We start from the raw sequence: 22,831 nt of genomic DNA, 5'->3' as shown, positions 1-22,831 counted from the left end.
GTGCTCAGTTTAAGGCTGTCAGAAGGATGCAAAGAGACTTTATTGAACATTATGATTTAATGAAACTTTATGTAAAGTACTTCTTCTGTAAGCTATGTAGATAGATTTCTTGCTAGTCTTTGCCCACATAACTATCTCAAGAGTTTTACAGGATAATTTCTGATCTTGTCAGAGCACAGAGCCTGATTAGAGAGTCTCTAAAGAGAGACCTGGTGGCTGAGCACATAGAAGTTGCAGAGATAATTCCTCAGGCTGAAAACACTTTATATTTTTTTTAAAGTTGAGAAATTTGTTCAAAATAAGCCAACTTTGGTCAATAGTTTACAATATGATCCTGCAGAAGTCAGTATTTACTTGAAATGAGTACCCACTAAGTGCCAAATGTTAGAGCATAAAGTCATATTTTAGCGTCCCAAGTCTTGTATTCAGAATTGCCTCTCACTTTTCATTTCAACTGGACTATTAGGCTCTTCTGGGTAGCTTCTCCATCTTCACAGCTGAAGAAGTTAGCACTCAACTAACTGTGATGTTTGCAAAAGTGAATACAATGTAAATTTTCTAAGTCATGCCATATTTTAGTTCATGAGTCATCTTTCCATTGCATTCATATTAAATAAAAATAAGGGGGTGCCTTGTAAAGGAAGATTTCAAGTCATGATACTGTACATTGTTGCTACAGCCAAAGTAGCATTCCCAAGCATCTATTTTCTGGAGGACATGTGGAAAGGCTGAAGGAACTACATTTGAAACTGGAGCTGAAACTGCTTGCACGAGAAGAGATTCTCTAGGAATGTTTATGCAGCTTTCTGACAGAGATTGAGGGGCAAAAGTAATTAGATTTTCCTGCACAATAATATTTTTTAAAGACTGTCTTGTAAAGTATAGCTCTCTGTATTAACATATATAACCCTTTATATTTACCTATCGAAGTAGGATTTGGAGTTGGAACCATCAGTGCAAAGCACAAGCTTCTGTGACTTCTGTCTGGAAACAGCATTAGGAGTTTATTTTATGTATAGATCAGCATAGAAAGGAAAGCAATTCGCATGTTTTCAGGCATTGTCTTCGTATTTTACGACAGATTATAAAGATTCTTATTAATTTTGGCAGAATCCCTTCACTACAGCAGTCTTCCATCAGACATAACAGAAATTTGTTAATGCTACAGAATTTTGAAACAGACAAATCTAACTGTAAAACAATACTTTTAGAAATGAAAAAAACATGACTCACTGTTTTTACAAGAATTTCTGCAGAAATCTGTTAAACTGCTGTTGACTGCTGCTGTTTTCATCCTTGATAAATACAGCAGGGTTAGAAAGAGTTTTAAATTAAGAGCCTACATACCCTTCCCAAGTTCAGACCATGTGATTGTGTAAAATTGTTTAAGCATGTGAACTATGCTGCTTAAATCAGAATAGAAGCAGAAAATATGAAAATATTTCTTTTAGCAATTCCATATAAGTAAACATTTTGTTGGAAACAACATTCTTGTTGAGTTACATCATCTCATTTATGCTATATCACTTATTTAGTCCATTCTGCATAATATTACATGCAACACCCTGTGGAAAGACTTTCTATAAAAAGACCCAAGAGGTCGAACCGAGACCAAAGTAAGGTTGGAAAAAATCCGTGCTCTACAAAAGTTCACTGCAGAGTATTTCTTTCTGACTAAGAAATCATTTTTCTCCACGGACACAGGGTATGGAGCTTTAATAGGAGTCTGCTTACTGCAAGGAGTTCTGTTTGTTCCCTACTAAGGACACCCTTGGGAGCACAGGGAAGAGAGTTCTGATAAATTTGTTTCTTTTATTAAAAGAAACGCTGTATGTAAAAACTTTTAGCATCCCTTCTCCTTTACACTTTCTGGGCATCATAAAGCTGCAGAGGGCATTGACTAATACAGAAAAGACACTGGAATATTGACTCGTGCTGCTGCATTAATGACTTGGTCAGGATATGCTCCCCATCACCTTTGTTTTGCCATTTATTGTATGTCTCATGTTATGGTTGCCAGACTATTTATTTATTTTTAATCTTAGTCTTTTAATATTTAGTTGGTTTGGGTTTTTTAACAGTTTACAGAATGTATAGAGTTTACTCAAAGGAATGAAAGCAAAAGACGAAAGACCAAGGTACAAAGTGTGTTCCCAGTATAGTCATGTTTTCAGTTTTCATCTGAATGTAATGGTGGTTCTGTCTGTTTGCAACAGAATCTTTTACATCCCCAATAGTGCTTACTTTGTGCTTCTGTCTGTTCCCAACAGAAGCACTAAGCAAGCCCTACTGGGGTTGTAAAAGATTTGTGCTACTTCTTACAAGCAGATTGTAATATGTTAAGAGCTCTCATCTTCATTGTATGTTCTTTGAGTATGCTGAAGGTCTGGTTCCTTGGCTAAACAACAGGGATTTATGTGAGTGTCACTAGATTTCATTTGATAAACAACCTCAGCTGAATTAAAAAGAGAACCTTTACTGAAGTTTTGAAGCTAGAAAAGGGAAGAGAAGCAAGGGAGAAGAGGACTTTGGGTGAAATTTGAAGGCCATCTGCTAGAACGAATAGGCTCGACTGTGTGTGTGTTCAGTAGGCAATAAGGTTGCACAGTGAGTCAGTTTTTAGCCTTATCACAGTGTTCAGGCAGGCTGATCTTCTCCTTTGTGTAACAGAACAGGATCAAATCACAGGGTTTTCTTACTAGCTGCTGGGAAAGCATGGCATGTTTTTCCCTTCTTTAACAAGCCAACGGTGTGATTGGAACTGAAAATTTATGAGGGAGATGTTGACATTTATGTTGCATTTATAAGTAGAACCATGTCATTTGGCATTCATGGAAGAAAGATAGACTTTTTCTCTAGAAAAATAATAGGGTCAGAGCACAAGACATGAATGCCATATACCTTAAAATAGTCTGTATTTAGTGTGACGGCAGGATGACCATGTACAGGTTTGGATCAAGTTAGCCTATGCTGTTGTAGCTTTGACTTCTGTTTAGTAGTAATTTTAAAACTTACACTTGATCTTAATAGCCAGCATGATGGAAATTATATGCTTCCAAATGAGAGAAATTTTTGGCCCAGTATTGTGATTGTGAATGAAAATCCATCTTCCTTGTTGGATTTAGATCATACTAAAATAATATTGGTATTGTTATGCAGCATGAGGTTGATTGACCTATAGGTTAGGGGAAGTGTAAGGGTAACAGGTGAAAAGCTATCTAAATCATAAATTCAAACTGACCTGGTTTCTGCATCTATGATTTAAGGAAGAAATTTGAAGATATGGGATGAGATCCAGGACTAAGCATCTGAAAGAGAGAAACTGAAGTACTCAGCTTCGGTTGATTAAAGATATTCTGATCCTGTTTTTCTCTGGTGTCTTGACCTTCCTAAAGTTCACTTAGTATGTAATGGAAAAAACAACTGGTTTGATAGCAAAATACAGGAAATGCCTTCAATCATGGCTGATTACAGTAGCAGCTTTTCTTCTGTTTTATTTTTTTTAATGCTCTTTCTCTGTGCCTGAAACAATGTAGAATAATAATGCTTTGGAGCCCTTGACTTGGTGTGCCAATGTAGAGCATTTAAACGTCTGGCTTTTTGATAGATATGCATGTTGTGGTGTTTTTGCAGTCAGGAGAGTGCCATGTGACCTAAGTGAGAAAAATTAAGAATTATTACAGGGCATAACTTCAATGCCTAGCAAATTCTCTGAGTGTGTGTGTGTGTGTGTGTGTGGCAATTCCCCCATGGGTAACAAGACAAATGAATGCAGATATTTTTTTAAACAGTTGTCTTTGGCTTTCTCCTACAAAACTGCAAGTTTTACAATTAATTTGAATGAAATCTCTAGCTGGAAGATAGGAAGTCAGGAAGCAGCTTATGGTGAATATACACAAAGACTCAGATCCATCTCACCTAAACTTAGGAATGCAATTGAATCTTGCAAGTCTGCTTGTCCTGGAGTACATTCACAGTTGGTGGAGAAGATTAGGCTCCTTTAGGGAGCTGTGCAGCCTACCTGTTCTGTGAATTATCTACTTGGAGATACCTGTGGAGATGGCAATGGAGGGAGCCTAGGGCAAACCATGGTACTTGAATTAAAACCTAATGTCTGGTGGGATGAACTTAAAAACAGAAAATAAAACTAACATAAAACTGGAACAAAACATTTCAGGGATCTAGTTACTTCCATGCTTAAGATAATTTTTTTTAATGGGTGGAAATGTGGTTGATTACATTGTATTCTTCTATTCTGTCTTTCCTATTATCTGTGTAAGACAGTAATCTATCCTTATTATGAGTTATTAAGAGTTACAAGCTGAGCTAGCTGAATGAGAACAGCTACAGAAATGCAAGATGCTACCTGGATAGACATGCATTTGTTGACTGAATGTTTTTATATTCTGTGCAAGAAAGCTTCACTAAAAAATAGGAAAGAGAACTTCAGTCTTTTTGTATAGGCACAAAAGCTGTATTTCATAAACCCAAGTACTCTTTTCTTTATGTTTGCATAATTTGTATTTCATTGCTATTCAAATGATAGTGATTTTATCATCCTACCTACTAAGGTCAGTTAAAAAAAAAAGAAACATTGCTTTTGTTTACCAAAGACAAACTTTTAAACAGATCCAAACTTAATTAGTGTACATACTGACAAATGTGCTTTCTAAGGTTCTGGTAACACCTTTTTTCAGAATTGAGTTCTCGAAACTTGATTTGACAAGCTTTTCTAGCTTCACGCCATTCTTTCATTGTCTTTCATCAAACAGCAATTCAGTATTGTTTTGTTTAAAAGGATTATAGACATACACAGTAGGCACTTTTAGTTTGCACTCCACCTAACCTATTGTTATATTATACAGTCTTTTTTTTAATGTTATTTGAGCTATAAAAATAAGAGCATAAAGCATCAAACCTCACAGAGTAGAATACCACAGCTTGAGTCACTCTTTGTCTAAGCCTGTGGATCTCTGTTGTCTTCAGTGGGATCACCAAGGTGTCAGTAAGAATGGGATTTATCACATTACTTATTTAGCAATGACAACACATGGGCTTTGCAGCAGAGGCTGAAACAGTAAATATCATTACTGGTGGTATGGATTTCACCCTGTCATTCCCAGCCTGAATTCGTAGAGACAATTTTTCAGCTAACATCTTTCAGAAAAAAAAGTTAGAAAATGGTGGTTTCAACCAAAGTGAAGACAGTAATAAGAAAGAAAATCCCTGAGAGAACTGCTAGTAGCCATATTGTCAGGGCACTCACGGGAGTAGTGAGGAACCAGGACTACCGGGCAGCTCAGTCTTAGTTCAGAGTGAGTACTGTTCAGAGCACCAAGCCGTCATCTGCTACTTTCACAAAAACCTTAAAACAGTCTGTTTTCACCCAACGTGAAACACAAACAAAATGAGAAAATCATTTGCCATCGAGTTTAACTGCAAGTTTCTGAGGCAGATTGTCCAACACAACAGGCCTAACATGAAGCCAGAACCATTCATGACAGTTCTTACCTGGGACAAAATCTGCAGGCCTACAGGCCATGGGAAGGCAGAGTCACCACTGGGATCCAACACAAAACTTAGTTCTGAGTCCAGTCTTTGACAGTAGGCTAAGTCAAGAGACAGTTGTAGTGCTACATCCCATTGTTGCCTCCGCCTCATGGTAAAATTGTTGCATTTCTGAATGCAAGTCATGGAAGAATGAGGTTTATAAAGCAGTGTGATGTGAATGTACAAGGCAACCGTCTCTTGAAAAGAGAAATAGAGACCACTCCCTTCTGTGCTTAGCCAATTTTTGAGAATGTTTTACATAATGCACATTCAAACTGGTATGTTTCACGTATGTTCACAAATAAAAATGTGGAAATAATAAGAAAGGAAAAGCCACACAAAGGAAAGCTGTTAAGTGTGATTTATTTATTTGTCCGCACATTATTTTAAGGAAACTCAGTAAAACAAGATAAGCAAATCAAGCACTGTAATGTCCTAAGCCACTACCGACAATTGTAATAAAGTTATGGTCAAAGCCATTAAAAAGCCATATATAGAAATTATTTTATAGAAAATGGTTTTATCCTACCAGAAAAATGATTCATTTTTCTTAAGCTACTGGAAATGAATATTAAACCTTTGTTCAATACCTTATTAAGTCATCAATAAATAGTTAGGGCCACATACATCCTTCTTTTCCATTTCAGGACCTTGCTGACCTGGAAGTGTTCTCAATAGTAGACAGTGCTGGAGCAAGTGATGGTGTGCATCGTGCAAGCCATGCTTTCATCTTGTAATAGCTGGGGTTTACAGAGCCTCAGGCAGCAATCATTATGTCCTTGGTGGGTAGATAGCAAACTGCCTTTTCCTACATCCCTCCTCCCGTCTCTACCACCCCCTTGGTCCAGAAGATATTTGTTCAAGTGGCAGGGTGAAAGATGTTGTCTTATATAAGGAAAGTGTCTGTCTGTATTTTTAAAAGGAAACATACCTGACTAAGCGTGTCACTGTCATCACATTAAAAGTCAGTGTTTCCCATTAATGTTTACCCTGCTGTCTGCTCTATTACTGTTTTCTTCAACAAAATGCAGTTATAGTATCTCTGACCTTGTTTGAAACTCTTTAATTCACGTGCCACTAGCCATTATACATACTGATACACACCAATGTAAGGTGGATTTGCTTTATTCCAAACTTGGCACTGCTGACAAGTAGCAGTTTTCAAATCGCAGGTTTTTCTGTATGTTGCTGAGTACAACTCTTCTGTAGTTTTTGTGATAGATAATGTCTTTATTCTTTGATAATATCAAGTAATGTTAACACTGACAATCATAAATCCAGTAAAAGCAAAGCAGCAAAATTCCCAGACTTTAAGATAAACACAGGCAAAACTTCCTGAGAACTCCTACAACAACAAAGGCAGCAGAACCATCTTTTTCTCACTGATAGTCTCACTCAGCTTTCTCCCTACTCCTTCACTGCTAAAAAAACCTACCCTACTGTCGTGAATCCATTCATAAACAGGAACAGTCCAGCATGTATCCTATTTCTTACTCCATGGATAAGGGAGGTCACATCAATTGGTACAACCTGACATCCAGTGATGCTGCTGTTATTGCATGTTTATGATCAGGAACATTAGAAAGTATGGGCTCCTCCTTTCCCATACAGTTTTTCAAAGGGGGAAAAAAAAAAGTTTTGTTAGCTTGCGTTTTCTTAACAGTTTGGATTTTTCCATTTATCTCTGATATGTCATAGGGGCAAAAAAAAAAGCCTTGCTGATGTGTTGTGATAAAAAAATACCTAAAGCAACAGAAGTGTCTACTAGTGAAGTACAGACATATTTATCCCGTAGTTTATGTATGGAAACTAGGATTAATGGTGAGAGCTAATCATTAAAGAAGCTAGTATCAAAACATTAAAATTGTTGCCTTTTTGTTTGCTGAATGGTTCTATATATATCTCCATCTTGCTTAGATTGTAGCCTAGTACTTAGTTATGAATTTTAAGAACATCAGTGTGTTTGAAGAACTGAGACAAAAAATGTGGTGAATATATCAGTCTTCTAGAAAATACTGTTTTACATGGTGTGGTACAAATGATTCAACATTAACTGAAATTATAGCAACGAGTAAATTTGTGCTGTGTAGGGGAGAGACTTTTTGTTGCAGGTGAGCATCGTTTCCTCAAAAGCAATTTGGATACCAAAAAAAGTTCAGAAGTAATTCTAGGAATGTAGAAGTCTTGCCTTAATTAAATAGGAAAAAAAAAAATCACGTTACTTGTTGAAATTGCTGATCAATATAATGAGCACATTGCCTTCAGTTGTAAATTTCAATAACTACAGTAACTAGAGAATTATTCAGATAGTTTTCCATCCATGTTGTTGGGGGAAGTTTCCCTTTTACCTTCTGTGGTTTCATCTGTGAGCAGCCTATCTATTTAAAGGCTGCAGAGAGGATGTGATTTTCCCATGCAGGGGAACAATGGCAATGATTTCAAATACACTATTGAAAGGATTTATTGCAGTTGAAAGTCACGAAAAAAAAAAAAAGGTTGTTGAGTAGCTACATACTTTAGGCTTGTGTTGCTTTTGGTTCTTTACTTTTTGTTGTTCTATAGATGTTTAGTGAGGTACAATCCTTAGTTGAACTTTCACCTGTAAAGAAATATTCTTGGTTCCGATGCCATTATTTCTGCATAATCATTATGCTTCATTCTAAGTTTTGTTGTGTATGCTTTCTCCCTCTGTTGCTCATGCAAGAGTAAGAGTAGAAGCAGATGCTGTAGAGATACTTCATCATAAAGTGATTGTTTAAACCAGCTTGTGATCATGTTTCTCAGCTACTTGATCTTGTTCTTCAAATATGGATTTATTTAGTCACTAATCCTTCCCGTGTTCAAAGGCTATGGTTAGTAATGTTTGGCAGACTTTCTGTTTTTACTGATCAAAACCCATCTTGACTGCTTAATTACCTTACTCTCTACAAGGAAATTCTGTTATCTAAATGACACATTAAGCATATAGTCATGCATACAAGGCTCTCACTGGCTACTGTTGGGAGTCAGACTTTAAGAACCCTTTCCTGTGAAGTCCCAGTCCACTGACCATTTGTGGGAAGCCAGGGCAGTCAGTGTGTCGTGGCAATGGTGTGGGGAGAAAAGAGTGAGCGTTATGGAAGTTTTCTTGTGGCTTACCTGCAGGCTGCCTGCTTTTCTGTTCAAACTTGCACAAACCTTACTGTTATAATCTTTCTTGAGAGCCTGACAATCATTCCAGCTTCTGAAGTGATTGTGATGCTGGCAGGTATCCAGAAATAGAAACCAAGACTTAAATTTCTGTTTAATGCTTTCTGAGAAAGAAAGAAAAATACTTTTAAAAAAAAAAAAAAACAAAAAACAACCAACAATTTTGTGCAATTGACTGCTGAAGTCAACTGAACTGACTGTACCAAGTATCTTGGCAAACAAACAAAGGAGAAAAGTAGCTTGATGTAGCATTACTGCATTCAAGCACTGTGAGCATTTTCCTGGCTTAACTGGTTAGGTTGTTTGCAGTTGCAGGTAATTGCTCAGGTTGTAGGAACTCATTTTGTCAGTCACAGATGACTTTCTTTGTTCCTACAAACAGAATGCAAAGTAAGAAAAAGGAAAATTCAACAGACCTTTGTCATCGAGCTGTCTGACACTGTATTTTTTTGTAGGCTCTGATTTAGAGGTAAACAACTGGCATTAATACTAGGAACCAAATAGAAGACAGGATGGATCGTTCTGTACAGACAATTAATTACCTTTCAGATATTGATAGCTATTTACATTTTGAGATATAAGAGAGTTGTCTGTTTCTTAGAAGAGTTCTGGAGGATGTCTTGAAAACTTTTCCTTTTTTTTCCTTCATTCTATCTGTTCTGGTTTAGATTACTTTTCCTGAGAGGTGTGAGATAGCATATTACCTATTCTTTTATATTCATTAACGTAACTAAGATTTCTTTTTCAAAGTTGCGTAATTAGGGTGTTTTGGTGAGGTTTTCTGATTTTGTTTTTTGGCTTTGGGTTTGTTTGTTTGTTTGTTTTTTAATCTGGCAAATGGAAATTGACAGAATTCTTTTGATTGGTTTTCAGTGCAAGCATTTTTATGGACTATGATAACCTTGCAAGCTAGCTATGAATTTGGCACTTTGGCAGGCTCCCTGTTTACCTTTTAACCTCCTGTCTGTACTTCAACGGGAGTCACACTGCTGTTGTTTTAGCCTCTTCCAAATTTCTTTTGAAATTGTGGTTCACACTGTATTTGTGATAATAAAACCTACTGTTGTTAAATTCCATTACTGTGAGAGTAATTAAGCTGATGCCCTCAGTAGCTCAAATAGAGTTTTTAAGAGGTTTATAATAGGCTTCACTGCTTTGTTTTGGCTTGATGAAGGGGTCCCAGATGTTTTCCTCTTGTCAAGTAGGGTTGTAATCTGGTAAATGGTAAGAAAGTTAAATTGACTTGTGCTGTTACAGATAGGCTTAAATTTTCACCATCACTCTTTATAGGTAGTCAGAATTTAATATTTCAACTCTTCTTGGTTTTGCTCAGTTTGTTCATTCTCTTCCACTGTCAAGTCACATTTTTATTGCTAATTTCTGTATCTTGTACAAATCTTTAGGGAAATAAAGACAATGGTGAATAACCTGTTCATCTCCATTATGTGGTGGCTTGCTGCTGGTGTTTTATTACTGTTGGGATTTCTCTCAGCTTAGGAGTTTCGTAGGTTACTGACTGTATGTTCAACTCCTCAGCTAGCATATGGGTGGCAGTAAATCAAACTTAACACATTTTTAGGCCCTAACAGCTCTAGTGTGTCACCTGCCTGCACTAGCTTCTGGAATCAGAGTTAAGATAACACTTGAGAGTCTCCGGTTGATCACTACTCCAAATTAAGGTGGATCCAGTTTTCTGAGCAACCTCTTGAATATCATCAGTTCTTACCATAATTATTTGTATTATGACATTCTTTCTAACAGTCTGTTGTGATGGTGGCTGGAAGTGGCTCCAAGATTACTTTGATTTCTTTATCTGGACATCTTGACTTTTTGAAATATAGCTTGTATTCTTTCTTAGTTTAGTAACAGCCAAGAAAACACTGCAATTGAAAAGTTAAAAGCTGCAGCCACAAGCTTATTTCCTTCTCCCGTCTGCAAGAGCCTTATCCTATTGTTGTATATGATCACGTTCTATTTGATGTTGCTATAGTCTTATCTTCACAAAAGTCTTTAGATTGTAACACTTGTAGTTTACTTGAAGAGCAGTTTTGTTAAGACACATGATATTTTGAGCAGGGAGCTTAGTTTTGTTGATTTTACCTCTTGGGGGGCAGAGAGCAGTTTGCCCTTGCCTGAGGTTGGACAATTCTTGAAAATCAGTTTCCAGAGATAGGAAGAGGTGGTTATTTGAGGGGTTAAATTGAGATGTAGGGGATTATGTTTCAGCCAGCTGGATATTGGGTTGTTTAGGAACTCATAAAAAGGAACGATAAAATATGTAGTCTGCTCCAAGGGGCCTCATGTGGGTGACAAGCTGAGGACCTACAAGAGCAGCAAAACTGATCTGTAAATAGCAAAGTCCGGTGTAGGGCTTATTGGTTGCACCAAACTTTTCTACAGCCAGTATATACTTCAGTTACATAAACCGTGTCTGATAAAGTTAGTTTATGTGTGAGAGAGTGGATTTACTGTTAATAAGGTAAATCTCACTTTGTTTTGCCACTTCAAACTTCTTGTACATGCACAGTCCACTTTGTAACACATACACAGCATAACCCATCTCTACACACAGAGATCCAGTGCTTTCAAGAAGTGTCTGATTTACTGCACATATGTGCAATGATTGTGTAGACCTTGAGTAGTACATCCACTGTGTCCCAGAAATATCTGATTTTTATGCTGTCCTGTGTCCATGCTTGAGAAATATATGTTAGATAAAGGTGGGTCAGCATGTTTGAAAATTTTGAACAAGTGTTAAAAGAAAAAAAAAAAAACAAAACACCAACTGAAATTGGGGTGATAGGGAGTAAAGAAAATTTCTGGGGGTATCACAGCATGCTGTAGCTTTGGATGTGTCCACAAAAGCTCATAACATAGTATCAAAACCCACCTGGACAAGTTCCTGTGGGACCTACACTAGGAGATCCTACTCTGGCAGAGGGGTTGGACTAGATGATCTTTCGAGGTCCCTTCCAACTCTTAAGATTCTGTGATACGGCCTTGGAAGGATTGTTTAATCATTTAAAGTTCTGATCAGAAAGTGTTCACAAATTCACCTAAGGACATGTGTTCCACTTTTGATTCTCATGAATGCGTTCATACATACAATGCCTTAATTTATTACTGTGTATTTTTAAAACATGGCAGTGGTACCTAAAGCCTGGGCAGAAACATAAAAATTAAATGGTCCCTGCAATGTAAGTGGAGGTTTTACGTTTGTTTTATGTTTATTTTATTATTTATACATGATAAAATGTTTTCAGTTGTGGGATTTTTTCATGCAAGTGAGGGTTCTTTTATGCATTGACTTTCCAGTTCCTTTTGTAGTTTTGTCTAAGGCAAGTGACAGGTAAGCTAAATGGTACCTAGCGTCCATTGTGTTGGAATATGCAATAACCATCAGTGGTATATTTAGTAAACATGCAGAGGGCTAGACAGGAAAGGTGGATATCCCTTTCTCAACCTGTTTTTGACCTCACCCAGTTTAATAACCAAAGAATTGTGTGGTTTTGACACAAAGGCATTTGTACAACAAGTGATCAGAGACAGTCGCTAAGATGTGTTAACAATGAAAGCAAAATATTCCCATGAGATTATTTTTGAGCAGCTTGAAATTGCAGAAAATAATGTTCCCAAAGATGAGAGTGTTGTTTTTCATCCCTCTCATGGCAATCTGAACTTTGAATTGCTAGTGTCCATTAAGAATCCAATTCAAAATAATCCAAGTTTGAAATCACTTATTAATTCAACCCATATGACAGAGTATGGAAAAATTGATACTCCTTACTTTGTGCTAATGCACAAATGGAGAATGACTTCATTAGACATTGGTGACCTATTTCACATAGCAAACAAGAAACTGAGATATTTTCCAAACCTTTCTGATGCTGTCTTGAGTACAACTGTGCTCTCATGGAGCTATTGAGAGAGTAAAGGTCTGGTCTTACAAAGTGCTTGCCACTGACTGCTTCCTTGTTTTCTTTAATTAGGTCTATTTAGTCACTGCTACTAACTTTTCATGCACACATGGGTTTGTGAAATCATCTGTCATACTTCTATAGTTTGTAATGAATTAAAGAGTACATGATCAAAAATTGAGAACTGATTTAATTTGGGGCTTTTTTATTTCAGGGACCTGAAACTGGACAATATTCTTCTGGATGCAGAAGGCCACTGTAAACTGGCTGACTTTGGCATGTGCAAAGAAGGGATTCTGAATGGAGTGACCACCACGACGTTTTGCGGCACACCTGACTATATTGCTCCAGAGGTAATTTTTTTGGCAGCACACTAAGAATACAAATATTATCACTCATCAGGCTTCTACATGTGTAATTTTGATAGTTTTTTTCACATAGATGAAAACAGTAGAAGATGCAAACTGCACTGTGCTGCAGTTTTGTTTGGGTAATCTTGTAGAAATTCGTTACTCTGCTGCTTACAAGCAGTATTCCATGTTGATAGGAGTAACAAAGCACAGGGTCTTTATTATTTATTTCCTGAACTTAACAGTATTCAGCTACATTGTGGAGGCACTTGCTAGCATTTAAGGTGCTAGATGTACAACTGCTAGCACTGGTCTTTAGTAGTTATTAAAATGTTTTTAATTTTTCATGAGACTTAGAAGGACATGTTCATAGAGAAGAGGCCCTGTGTTTGGTGTCATTTTGCTTGGGGTCTTTGTGGGAATCTTTTGTGGTTTTTTTTCCTTTCTCTAAAGTATCTGCAATTGAACATTACTATTGTTTGTGGTACTTGTCATCATATGACTGAACAGAAAGCAGGGACTTGTATAGAATTCCTATGGATGATGCATATCAGTTGGCAAAATCCAAAGCCATTTCAAGGCATTAATTGCAGAAAAGAAATGGCTGAGAATCGTGCAGGTTTTACATGTCCTAAACTTTAATATTATTAGATGCATTTCTAAATTACTAAAATGAAGTGATATTTGTACAGTTAGTCTGCTCATTTTAGTTAGTAACCTGTGCATCTTTCTGCTAAAGACTCAGCATGCTGATTTAATGAACAAGTTTCTCTTTCACAAACCATACATTGCAACTAGGGAAAATGTTACTTTCTTTTTGTTAAAGACAACAAATTAGAAGTCTGTATTTTTAGTGTTTGTGGCTGATACACTTTGGTAGCACAACTGATAAGATGTAAATCATCTTGAGCATCATAATATAAATGTGTGTCTTACGGAGTTTGAAAAGTATGCTGGTGTTAAAAGAAAATAAATACCAATACGGTGGTTTTGGTTTTGTAAGAATTCTTTTCTGATTGTTTATACTAGTTGAGTCCTTTGGCATATTCTTTTAGAATTGTTGCTGAAAACAAAGCAATAAAATCCCAGGAACTTTTACATGAGATCCTGGTCTTACTGAAGTCAGTAACTCATGGAAGGTTTTTTTGTCACCTTAATTTCAGAAGTTGATCTCCTGCTTCTGTATCTCTTATATCATCGTGGTATGTTTCAAATTCCTTTTCTTTAGCAGTATCTGAGTATCAAAGAGTTGCCAAAACACTTCAAAAATACACTTCTGAAGAGTGTAATTTTCTGTCATTTATGTCTATAAAAATATAATATCCATTCAACTAAGAAACTTGTTGGGATCCAGACTTCTGTATTCAAATGTTAAACTCATTTCTGCTTTTATGTTACGATTGAATTTGGGTTTATAATGGTTGTGATTCCCAAATGCAGCACTAAGCTCACGTGTTTCACCACAAGGCTTCTGACTCTGACATTACTGTTGTTTAAGGAGGTGGAGTTGTTGCCATTCCAGCTCATTTTGAGGCAGTCAGCTTCACCTTAAACAGTCATTCACTCTGCTTTCCCCAGCCCCCTGTCATTCTGAAACATCGCAGCCAAACTACGAGCTTCTTTTCAGTGGAGAGGAGCCAAGAATTAAATTTGCTGCTTGTACAATACTAGCTCTGTAACATCAAGTGGTACAATAGAACTCCATCATGCTAACCTACTAATCCCCACTAAAGATATTTGCTACATGGTTTAGCTTGTGCCACGTGAAAAGTTGTAACCAGTTTTGCTGAAAGCAGAGGCAATACAGCCATGTATTGTACAGCGTTTTAATGCTGTAAAAAGAACAAAAATGCTTTTGGCTTCCTTCAGCCCTACCTAAAGGACTAGAGCAAATCTCTCAGATGATCTCTGTGCAGCATTACAAGCCAGTTCAGTTTGTTTTTTTTCAAGATAGAGACAAGGAAATGTTTCACATTTTCCACCAGTCTGTTTTGTATATGTGATCTCTTTTCCCCTATAGCGTGACCTGCTTTAAACAGTTTGGAAGGATATACAGCTCTTTTGCTCACGAGCATGCCGTTTTACTCAGGGGACTGATAAACTCAGTCAGTACTTCTGAGAACAACTACATATTGATGCTCAGCTATTAGTGCAAACGGCATGGGTAAGAAACTGTGCCTGCTGTTACCAAAATCAGTGTGGGATTTAGTTCTACTCAGGCACTGAGGGAAAGGGATGTGTCGCAATGGAACAGCAAATGTTCAGCCAAGAGTGTTGTCTAACTTGTCTGTTCAAACCAATCTCTTTTTCTATGCTAGATCCTCCAGGAGTTAGAATATGGCCCGTCAGTAGACTGGTGGGCTCTGGGAGTTCTCATGTACGAAATGATGGCTGGGCAACCCCCCTTTGAAGCTGACAATGAAGATGATCTCTTTGAATCCATCCTTCACGATGATGTCTTGTATCCAGTCTGGCTCAGTAAAGAAGCTGTCAGCATTTTGAAAGCAGTGAGTCTTCCATTACTCACTTTCCTCCTCCTCTCCATGTCCTTTTGGGGGCTTTTTTTTTCCTTGATTAAAACTTAATTTGCCAAAATTTGTTGAGAGCAGTCACCACTGGGAGTTCAAGCACAGTTCAGAGTGCCACTGTTAGGATAATGGGGCCTGGGATAAATTACACAGCTTGTGGGAAAGGAACAGAATGTTTGTATTCCATGCAGTTGTACACTGTATAAATCTGTGTACTGCAGATTCATGTTTCAGGGAAAACTCAACCAACTAGAACTATGCTATCACTTTGACACTTTATATGCCGTATGTTCACTAGAGAGAGGGAAGCACTACATAATTAAAGGAACAATGTCTTTATTTAACTCACTTATACAATTTCCTCTTCTTCTGCTTTTCTTCCTCTATTATCAAGATGGGTCAAAAGCCTTTTATTTAGAGCTACATGTACTATTTTATAGTTCACATAACAATAAGCAACCTCACTCTGGTGTAATTGTTTCTGCTCTGGTGTTTTTGAGTATGACTGGTGACTTGACAGAAATATGTGCCACCAAATGCCACAGCTTTCTTAATCAGTCAAGTAGTGCCACAGGGCAACTTCAGTTTCTAGACTATGATTCTAAACCCAGGTTTACTTCACGAACACGACACTGTCAGAAATTATTTTTTCTGTGCTCGTGTCATCCCAAAATAGTGTCATCCAAGCAAAGTAAAACAGAAGCAGTATGGCAATCCCCATAGTTTGAAAACCTGAAAAAGTTTTCTGTTTTCTGCTTTCTTTGAAACTGGAAAATTCCTACCTTTGCACTTCTTATTGCAGTGTCTGGTATAAAAGGGACTTTGAATTAAGAGAGCTGCTGGCAGTGTAAAGTCCTGCAGAGATCTTCATACAGGGTTACATTTTGAAATTATATATAAAACTTAAACAAATTCTGATTTAAACACCAGTGGACAGATGGAACATTCTGTAGAAGTGCTCATCTTGATCTTTTAATAAAAATATCTTCAGGTTTATTCTAGCCGAGAGAGAGAGAGATGCTCTAGCAGAGAATTCAAACTAGAAGTCCAAGTTAACCTTTCTGCATTGTTTGATGGAGTGCCTCTTCTGCTTCATTCACTGCAGTGAGAACATGAAGGATTTATTAAAGTTGATCTTTATATATATTCTCCCTTCTCCCCCCAAATACTTATCTGATGACTTTTTGTTATCTGTCATGATACCATTTTTTGTTCCCAGATCAATTACATTCAGTTGAGAGGAAAAAAATTGTATGGACTTGAGCTGCAGAATTCAGGGCTGATATCCAGGGTTCAGGGGTTATTTTGTAGAGAAGGGTTGTTGTCAACATTCGTATCTGCATCTGAATTTCATTGAAGTCAGGAGATGTTCTGTAGTGTTTTGATTTCACAGCCTTAAGATCTGTTATTTTGCCATCCACAGGCCCTTTCATTGTGTCTGCATTAACTAAGCTTTCTATTTTTCTGGATCGTAAAAGCAATTGCTGGAAGGGAAGAGTTAAATGATAACTGTGTAGTACAAGAGCCATTGTAACTTATAGGACAAGGAGTTTAATTTAGAGGAAGGGGAGATTTGACAGTCAGAGCCTTACTGTGTTATCTCAAGGTGCAAGTACTGAGGTGTCTGTTAATATTACACATGTCCATGTGTCATTCATTAACCATGCACAAATGCAGGCACAGAATTGCAGGTGTAAACTATGTATTTTTTTGAATCTAAGCGAAAGGATGTTAAACCATCGACTTTATTTTAAAGCTGATTTTTTTCATATATTTTCATGAAGCTGTTTTCCTAGGTCTACATTTTGATACTAGGCATGGTATATTTTACTGTGATCCATCTTTCTATCTAAGGTTAATCCTTAATGCCATTAAAAACCTTACAAAGAGAGTTCCATCTATTAAACAGATTTGCACTGAATAAGAGATTATTCCTCATCTTCGTTGGCATAAATTGATAGAATTTCATGAAGCTGTGCCAGGTTACACCATAAAAAGAATACTTTTCCTTGCATTTAGCAACCTGCTGCCTCTGCAGCTGCGGTGTGAAACATGTTTGAAACTTGTGCTTTTCAACTGATCCTTGTCCACATTCTGTTAAATGAAGAGCAGGAAAACCAGAGGAAAGAAAGAGACGTCTATGTATTTTACTACTGAATGCTAGCAAGGGATTAACTTTGGAGCAATTCATTTCCTCACATTGTGCTTTGAGACATGGGTTTTATTCTTTAGAAACTATGGATTTTTCACTTTTCCAAACAGCATTTAAGAAAGTTTAATAAGAAGATATTTTCTTGTATTAAGTAACGATGTTTTCCGATTTTCTGAAGAAATGGTTTTCCTGTTATTTCCAGCAAAATTTTTCATCTCAGTAATACAAGGCAGCATGTTGCTTATCCCATTAAATCCCACAGATCTTACTAGTCCTGTTTCAGTGAATTGACAGGAATTGCTATTTAAAATTCTTTCCTGTCTGGTAAGGAGAACAATTCTTCATTGAAATTAGCTCTGTGCTTCTTTGCAAACGATGGAGAGAAGTTGTGTTTACAGCATGTATTCCCTTTTTATCCAAATGACACAGATCTCTGTATATAGAAGCAAAACTCTTTTTTTAAGCTATGTCATATATTTCAAGTTGCAGAATTTTGGGAACCTGGTGATACTTGATTTGGGCTCCAAAATGCGTGACTATCTCAGCAACAAACATTTGTACTGTTGTCATTTAAGTCAGTAGAATCTTTTATAAAAGGAGGTTCCTGCCTTAACATGGGAAAGTAAAAAGGCAACACCACAGCTATGGCTGTCGGCTCCATTGGCAACCATGTCATCCACACATTACAGTTAACAGTTGCTTCAGCCCTGAGAGTTGCAACATTGTTGATGCTGTTTTTAAACAGGGAATAAATGTCAATTTTTGCCTCAGAAATAGAAGGTGAAAGAAAAAAAAAATCAATATTTATTTCAGAGGATGAAATTTATATAATTAAGTGTCCTTCTCAGAAGTGTGAGATTATTGCATCATATTTGCATATGATCATTTTGTTTGTTTGTTTTGATTATTCATTCTTAACATTTGTTCTCCCTCATCCTCACAGAATCACAGAATAGTAGGGATTGGAAAGGACCTCTAAAGATCAGTAGCAAACTATACTATCTAGTCATATTTTCACGTCCTGTGCTTCTTAAAAATGACATATCCTGATGTTTTCCCTGCCTCTGGCTTAAAACAAAGATAGAGCATGACAGATACTAGGATCAGATTTTACTTCTTTGATATCTGGATTATATGGTACAAAAAGCGTGTCCTGTAGTTTCCATGTTCTGTTTCTGCAAAATGTGTGGCTGCTGGTTCCTGGCCTGCTCGCTCCAGTCTTGGAGCTGAAATAAAACAGAGGAATGTAGGAATGCATTCTGTGGTTTTCCAAAAGACCTCACCAAAGCACAGTAATCCTTTCAAAACCGTTGTTTCTCCTGCCCATAGGAAATACGGCCTGTGGTTTAGATATGACTGTCCACTTGCAAAAGAATTTGTGGAGCAGTTGAACACAAGACCAAAGAGAAGGATCCTCTTCGTAGTGGTACATATATGTCAGAAACCACAGAGAAAATTGCCTCGCTGATCTGTGTTGTATCTTTAAAATGATAGCAATGGTATTCTCCTGCGGATGGCTGATCCAGCTATCTAAAACTATCTTAAGGGCTTTGGTAGCTACTTATCTAATAACTGGAGTACTAAAGCAAGAGTATGGATTATAGTGATTTATTTTTTTATAAGGGTGGGTTTTTTCCCTACAGATGTATAGTATAATGTGGTACCTAGGATTAAAAGGCACTGAGCAATTGTCACATTTTGTTTCATTTGTTGGGTTTTTTTTTATTTTCAAAATGTTATAATAATGGATGAATATGAAGTTTTAGCAAAGCTTGGGATAATTATATAGTACGAGCATGTGTATAAGAACAGCATTTGTTGTGACTTGAATTGTCAGGATTCTCTGTCCACATGCATTAGGAAATAAGTAGAGTGATTGCTAATAAAAGAAGGAAGAAATAACAGCAAAATTAGGAAAAAATATTATCATCTGCCATCATTTGAAATCAGTATCTTACACCAGTTTTACAGCTTTTTGCTGAAAGGAATAGCAAGAATTTAGAAGTGAGAAGTTTAGAAATTACCACACCAGAGGACACCAGTTAGTTCCAGTTGCTGACATTTCCAGTTTACTAAAGATGAAAGGGAAGGTGCAAGTTATGTAATGGAGTTCTCGAAGGAAGCTTTCTGCTGCTGCTGATCACTCCATGTATTTCGTGAAATGTATGGACAGAACACTTATAATCCACATAGCTGCAGGTACTCTTCTCTGCTTCTATTAGAATAAAATTGTAGAAATGAGTAAGGAGGTTAAAGCTTTTCTTAGGTGTGCTCAAATGGAGTGGATGGTTATGCAATCTGTGTGCTCAAAGAAATTAAACAACAATAAGCATAATGTGTAGCCCCCAGGCCTCAAATTAATAGTTATGAGAGCAAATAAAATATGAGCTCTTCTGACCATCTATTTGGAGGTGTCTGTGGAGGGTTTAATGTTTTCTTTCGTTCCTTTAGTAATTTTAGCCAAAGCTGGAATTAAAAATGCTGAAAGAGAATCTCTTCCTGTAGCACTCCCAGACAGCTAAAGTAGGAGTTATCAGCAATCGATTGAAAGAGCTTCCTGCAGGAAACTTAAACACTCAATATTCTGTTTTGACTGGAACCTCTGAAATTTGGAGGGGCAAATTGTAGCTCTTACAGAAAAATACGCATTTCGGAAAGGGGATTTTGTCTAACAACTAGGCTTTAAAGCTGAACTGCAAATAGCTTCTAGTCATTGCCATGTCACGTTTTAACTTTTTCCTTCTCTCCTTCCCCCACTCTTGCAGTTTATGACAAAAAACCCGAATAAGCGGCTTGGCTGTGTGGCGTCACAAAACGGGGAAGATGCGATTAAGCAGCATCCGTTTTTCAAGGAAATTGACTGGGTTCTTCTAGAACAAAGGAAAATTAAGCCACCCTTCAAACCTCGGATTGTAAGTAGCAGTTTGCGTAACATTGAGAGCAAACCTGGTTTGATATTTCTAGTTCTCGGCCTTTCTGAGACACAAGATTACTTGAATTGGGGACTGAAATAGTGACATAAAAACAACACTGAAAAGATTGCCTTGTCATTGTTTCTGTGACGGTAAGTGTCAGGAAGATGTTTATGTTGAGTCATATAAACCTTAAGAGGGTTTGAAGCTCTCTTTTGATTATTTGCCTGTGTTCCTAAAGATCCCTGGATTGTAAGGGCTTATTGCAGTTGAGTATGTAGTGTCTGCACTTTCTGTGTGAACTTTACTACAACCCTAGTTGCCATTAGTCACTGGATTTTGTAGCGAAAGACAGAGGAAAGGATTTCTGATTAGTAAGATTTAAACTGAAGGTACTTAAAAAAAACCAGCTTCCTGTGGGAAAGAAGTACACATCACTATTAGATAAATTGACATACTTACCTTTTCCTTGGTAATAAGAAAACATTTCTATTTTACTGCAACAAGAATATGTAAATAGTGGCCTCACATGCAGAAACTACAAAAGCCAAGGGAAATTACTTTACTGATTCGTGTCTTCCTCTGGATGAAAATGTTTACAGTTCACCAAACGTCAGCTTTTCTGCTGAGAATGTGTGCAGTTAATTTTGTGCTTGAACAGTACAACTGAATGATTTTTTTATGATAAATCTCTTCAGACTTTTTTGCATCTTTTCCCTTTGCATGTCCCTAATGATAATGTTTGATTTGCCTGTAAAATATGATCAAGGTACTTGTTTGTTTCTTTAGATAGTTTACAAAAGTGTTTAAAACACACACTCCACCTCACACCCCTCAAAAAAAAAACAAAACAAAAAAAGAAAGAAAAACCCAAAACCACCCCAACAAAACTGCAGGATCATGACTGAATTGTAACTTAAATTGAACTTGAGTTGAAGACGGCCCTTCTGTCATTGCAGAATTACTGCCTGTAGCATCTAATGCATTTGGGTTTAGTCCAGAGAGATGCATTTCCCCAAGTTCCTTGGGTAGATAGTGAAAGCAGGGCTGCCAGTCCAGGACAGGAGCCTGAGGTAGCTCATCTGAGTCCACTCTTGGAGAAATATCTCTCTCTTTCTCTCTGTAGCAATGTAGAAAGAGTCCAAAGGGACTGACAACTGTAAGTGGAAGCCCTTGGGAATGTCTTTCTAGGAGTAACAATAAGATCTAGTATTATTATATGGGGCAGTGTTTCTTAATATATTTCTTGCAGTGGAAACTTAGTAATGCAGTAGCTACAGGCAGAGGGATGCCTGAGTCAGCCCCTCACCAGGAAAGAGTCCAGCCAGTGAGTGTGCCAGCTGGCTTGCTTACCCAGTTGCCCAGCTCGCTCTCAGAGTGCGACCAGGTTGCACCTAGTTCCTGAGCTGACTTACAAATCTCTGCACTGCTGCAGGAAGGGTAAACCACAAATTAACCCTGTGTCTATCTGAAAACTATTCAATACTGTAATTTAACTGCCTTCCAGTCAGGTTTCACAGCCGTGGGATAGTTTCAGACAACCTTAGCCAGTGTTTAGCCGAGTTGCATGTGTGCAGCTCTTTTCCTCTTTTCACAAGAATTTGGCCTTTCATCTCACAGTAATTGTTGTTTCTTTGCCCGGTATTCATCAGCATTTTGGTAATACAGTTACCAAATCAGGATGCAAAATAATTTTCATTTTGTGCTTGCATCTAGTAAGTCCCAGATTCCTCACATCTAGTCTGTTTATTGGCTGTATTCCTTTCATGGTTGAGATGTACAGTGCCTTTGACAATAGATGTTTTTACGAGACATTTATTTTTTTTGTAAGCATTCCTGCTGTGGTGATCCTTCATAAAAGTCAGGAGGCATTTAGTGTGTCAGATATTTTGATTCATTGCAAGTATAAATACCTTTCACCTTCTCAGTGCAGCTTCTTTCTAGTAATTATTTCACTGCTGTTATATTGTAAAGTCATTCCTATTTTATTAATTACTGTTGTTTTGTTCCTTTCTTCCTTTTCTGGTTCCTTTAATGGTATTTTAGTTGGATATTTCCGTTTTAGTAATTATATCAGATTATTTCAGAGTAGTCATTTGTATAATTTTCAAGATAGCTGCTTACTCATTATTTAATAATAGAGTGATTTTATACATCTTTATTTACACCTTTCCTCATTTTTCTTCAGACTGTTTCTCTAATGTCAGATTTTCATACTACTCCTTTCCATGTC

The 22,831-nt window shown here is 37.1% G+C and overlaps 1 protein-coding gene across 1 annotated transcript in view; it reads left to right on the top strand.

Annotated features, from left to right (window-relative positions):
- Nucleotides 1-22,831, top strand: part of PRKCE (protein kinase C epsilon) — a 289,536-nt gene that overhangs the window by 247,408 nt on the left and 19,297 nt on the right. Inside the window, exons 12-14 of the mRNA XM_061991311.1 lie at nt 12,871-13,009; nt 15,325-15,513; nt 20,452-20,598. Coding sequence (XP_061847295.1) covers nt 12,871-13,009; nt 15,325-15,513; nt 20,452-20,598 — 475 coding nt within the window. The remainder of the gene's footprint in view (nt 1-12,870; nt 13,010-15,324; nt 15,514-20,451; nt 20,599-22,831) is intronic.

The sequence above is a fragment of the Colius striatus genome, chromosome 2, assembly GCF_028858725.1.
Source record: "Colius striatus isolate bColStr4 chromosome 2, bColStr4.1.hap1, whole genome shotgun sequence".
Taxonomy (NCBI): domain Eukaryota; kingdom Metazoa; phylum Chordata; class Aves; order Coliiformes; family Coliidae; genus Colius; species Colius striatus.
This window is presented reverse-complemented; position numbering and strand designations above follow the sequence as displayed.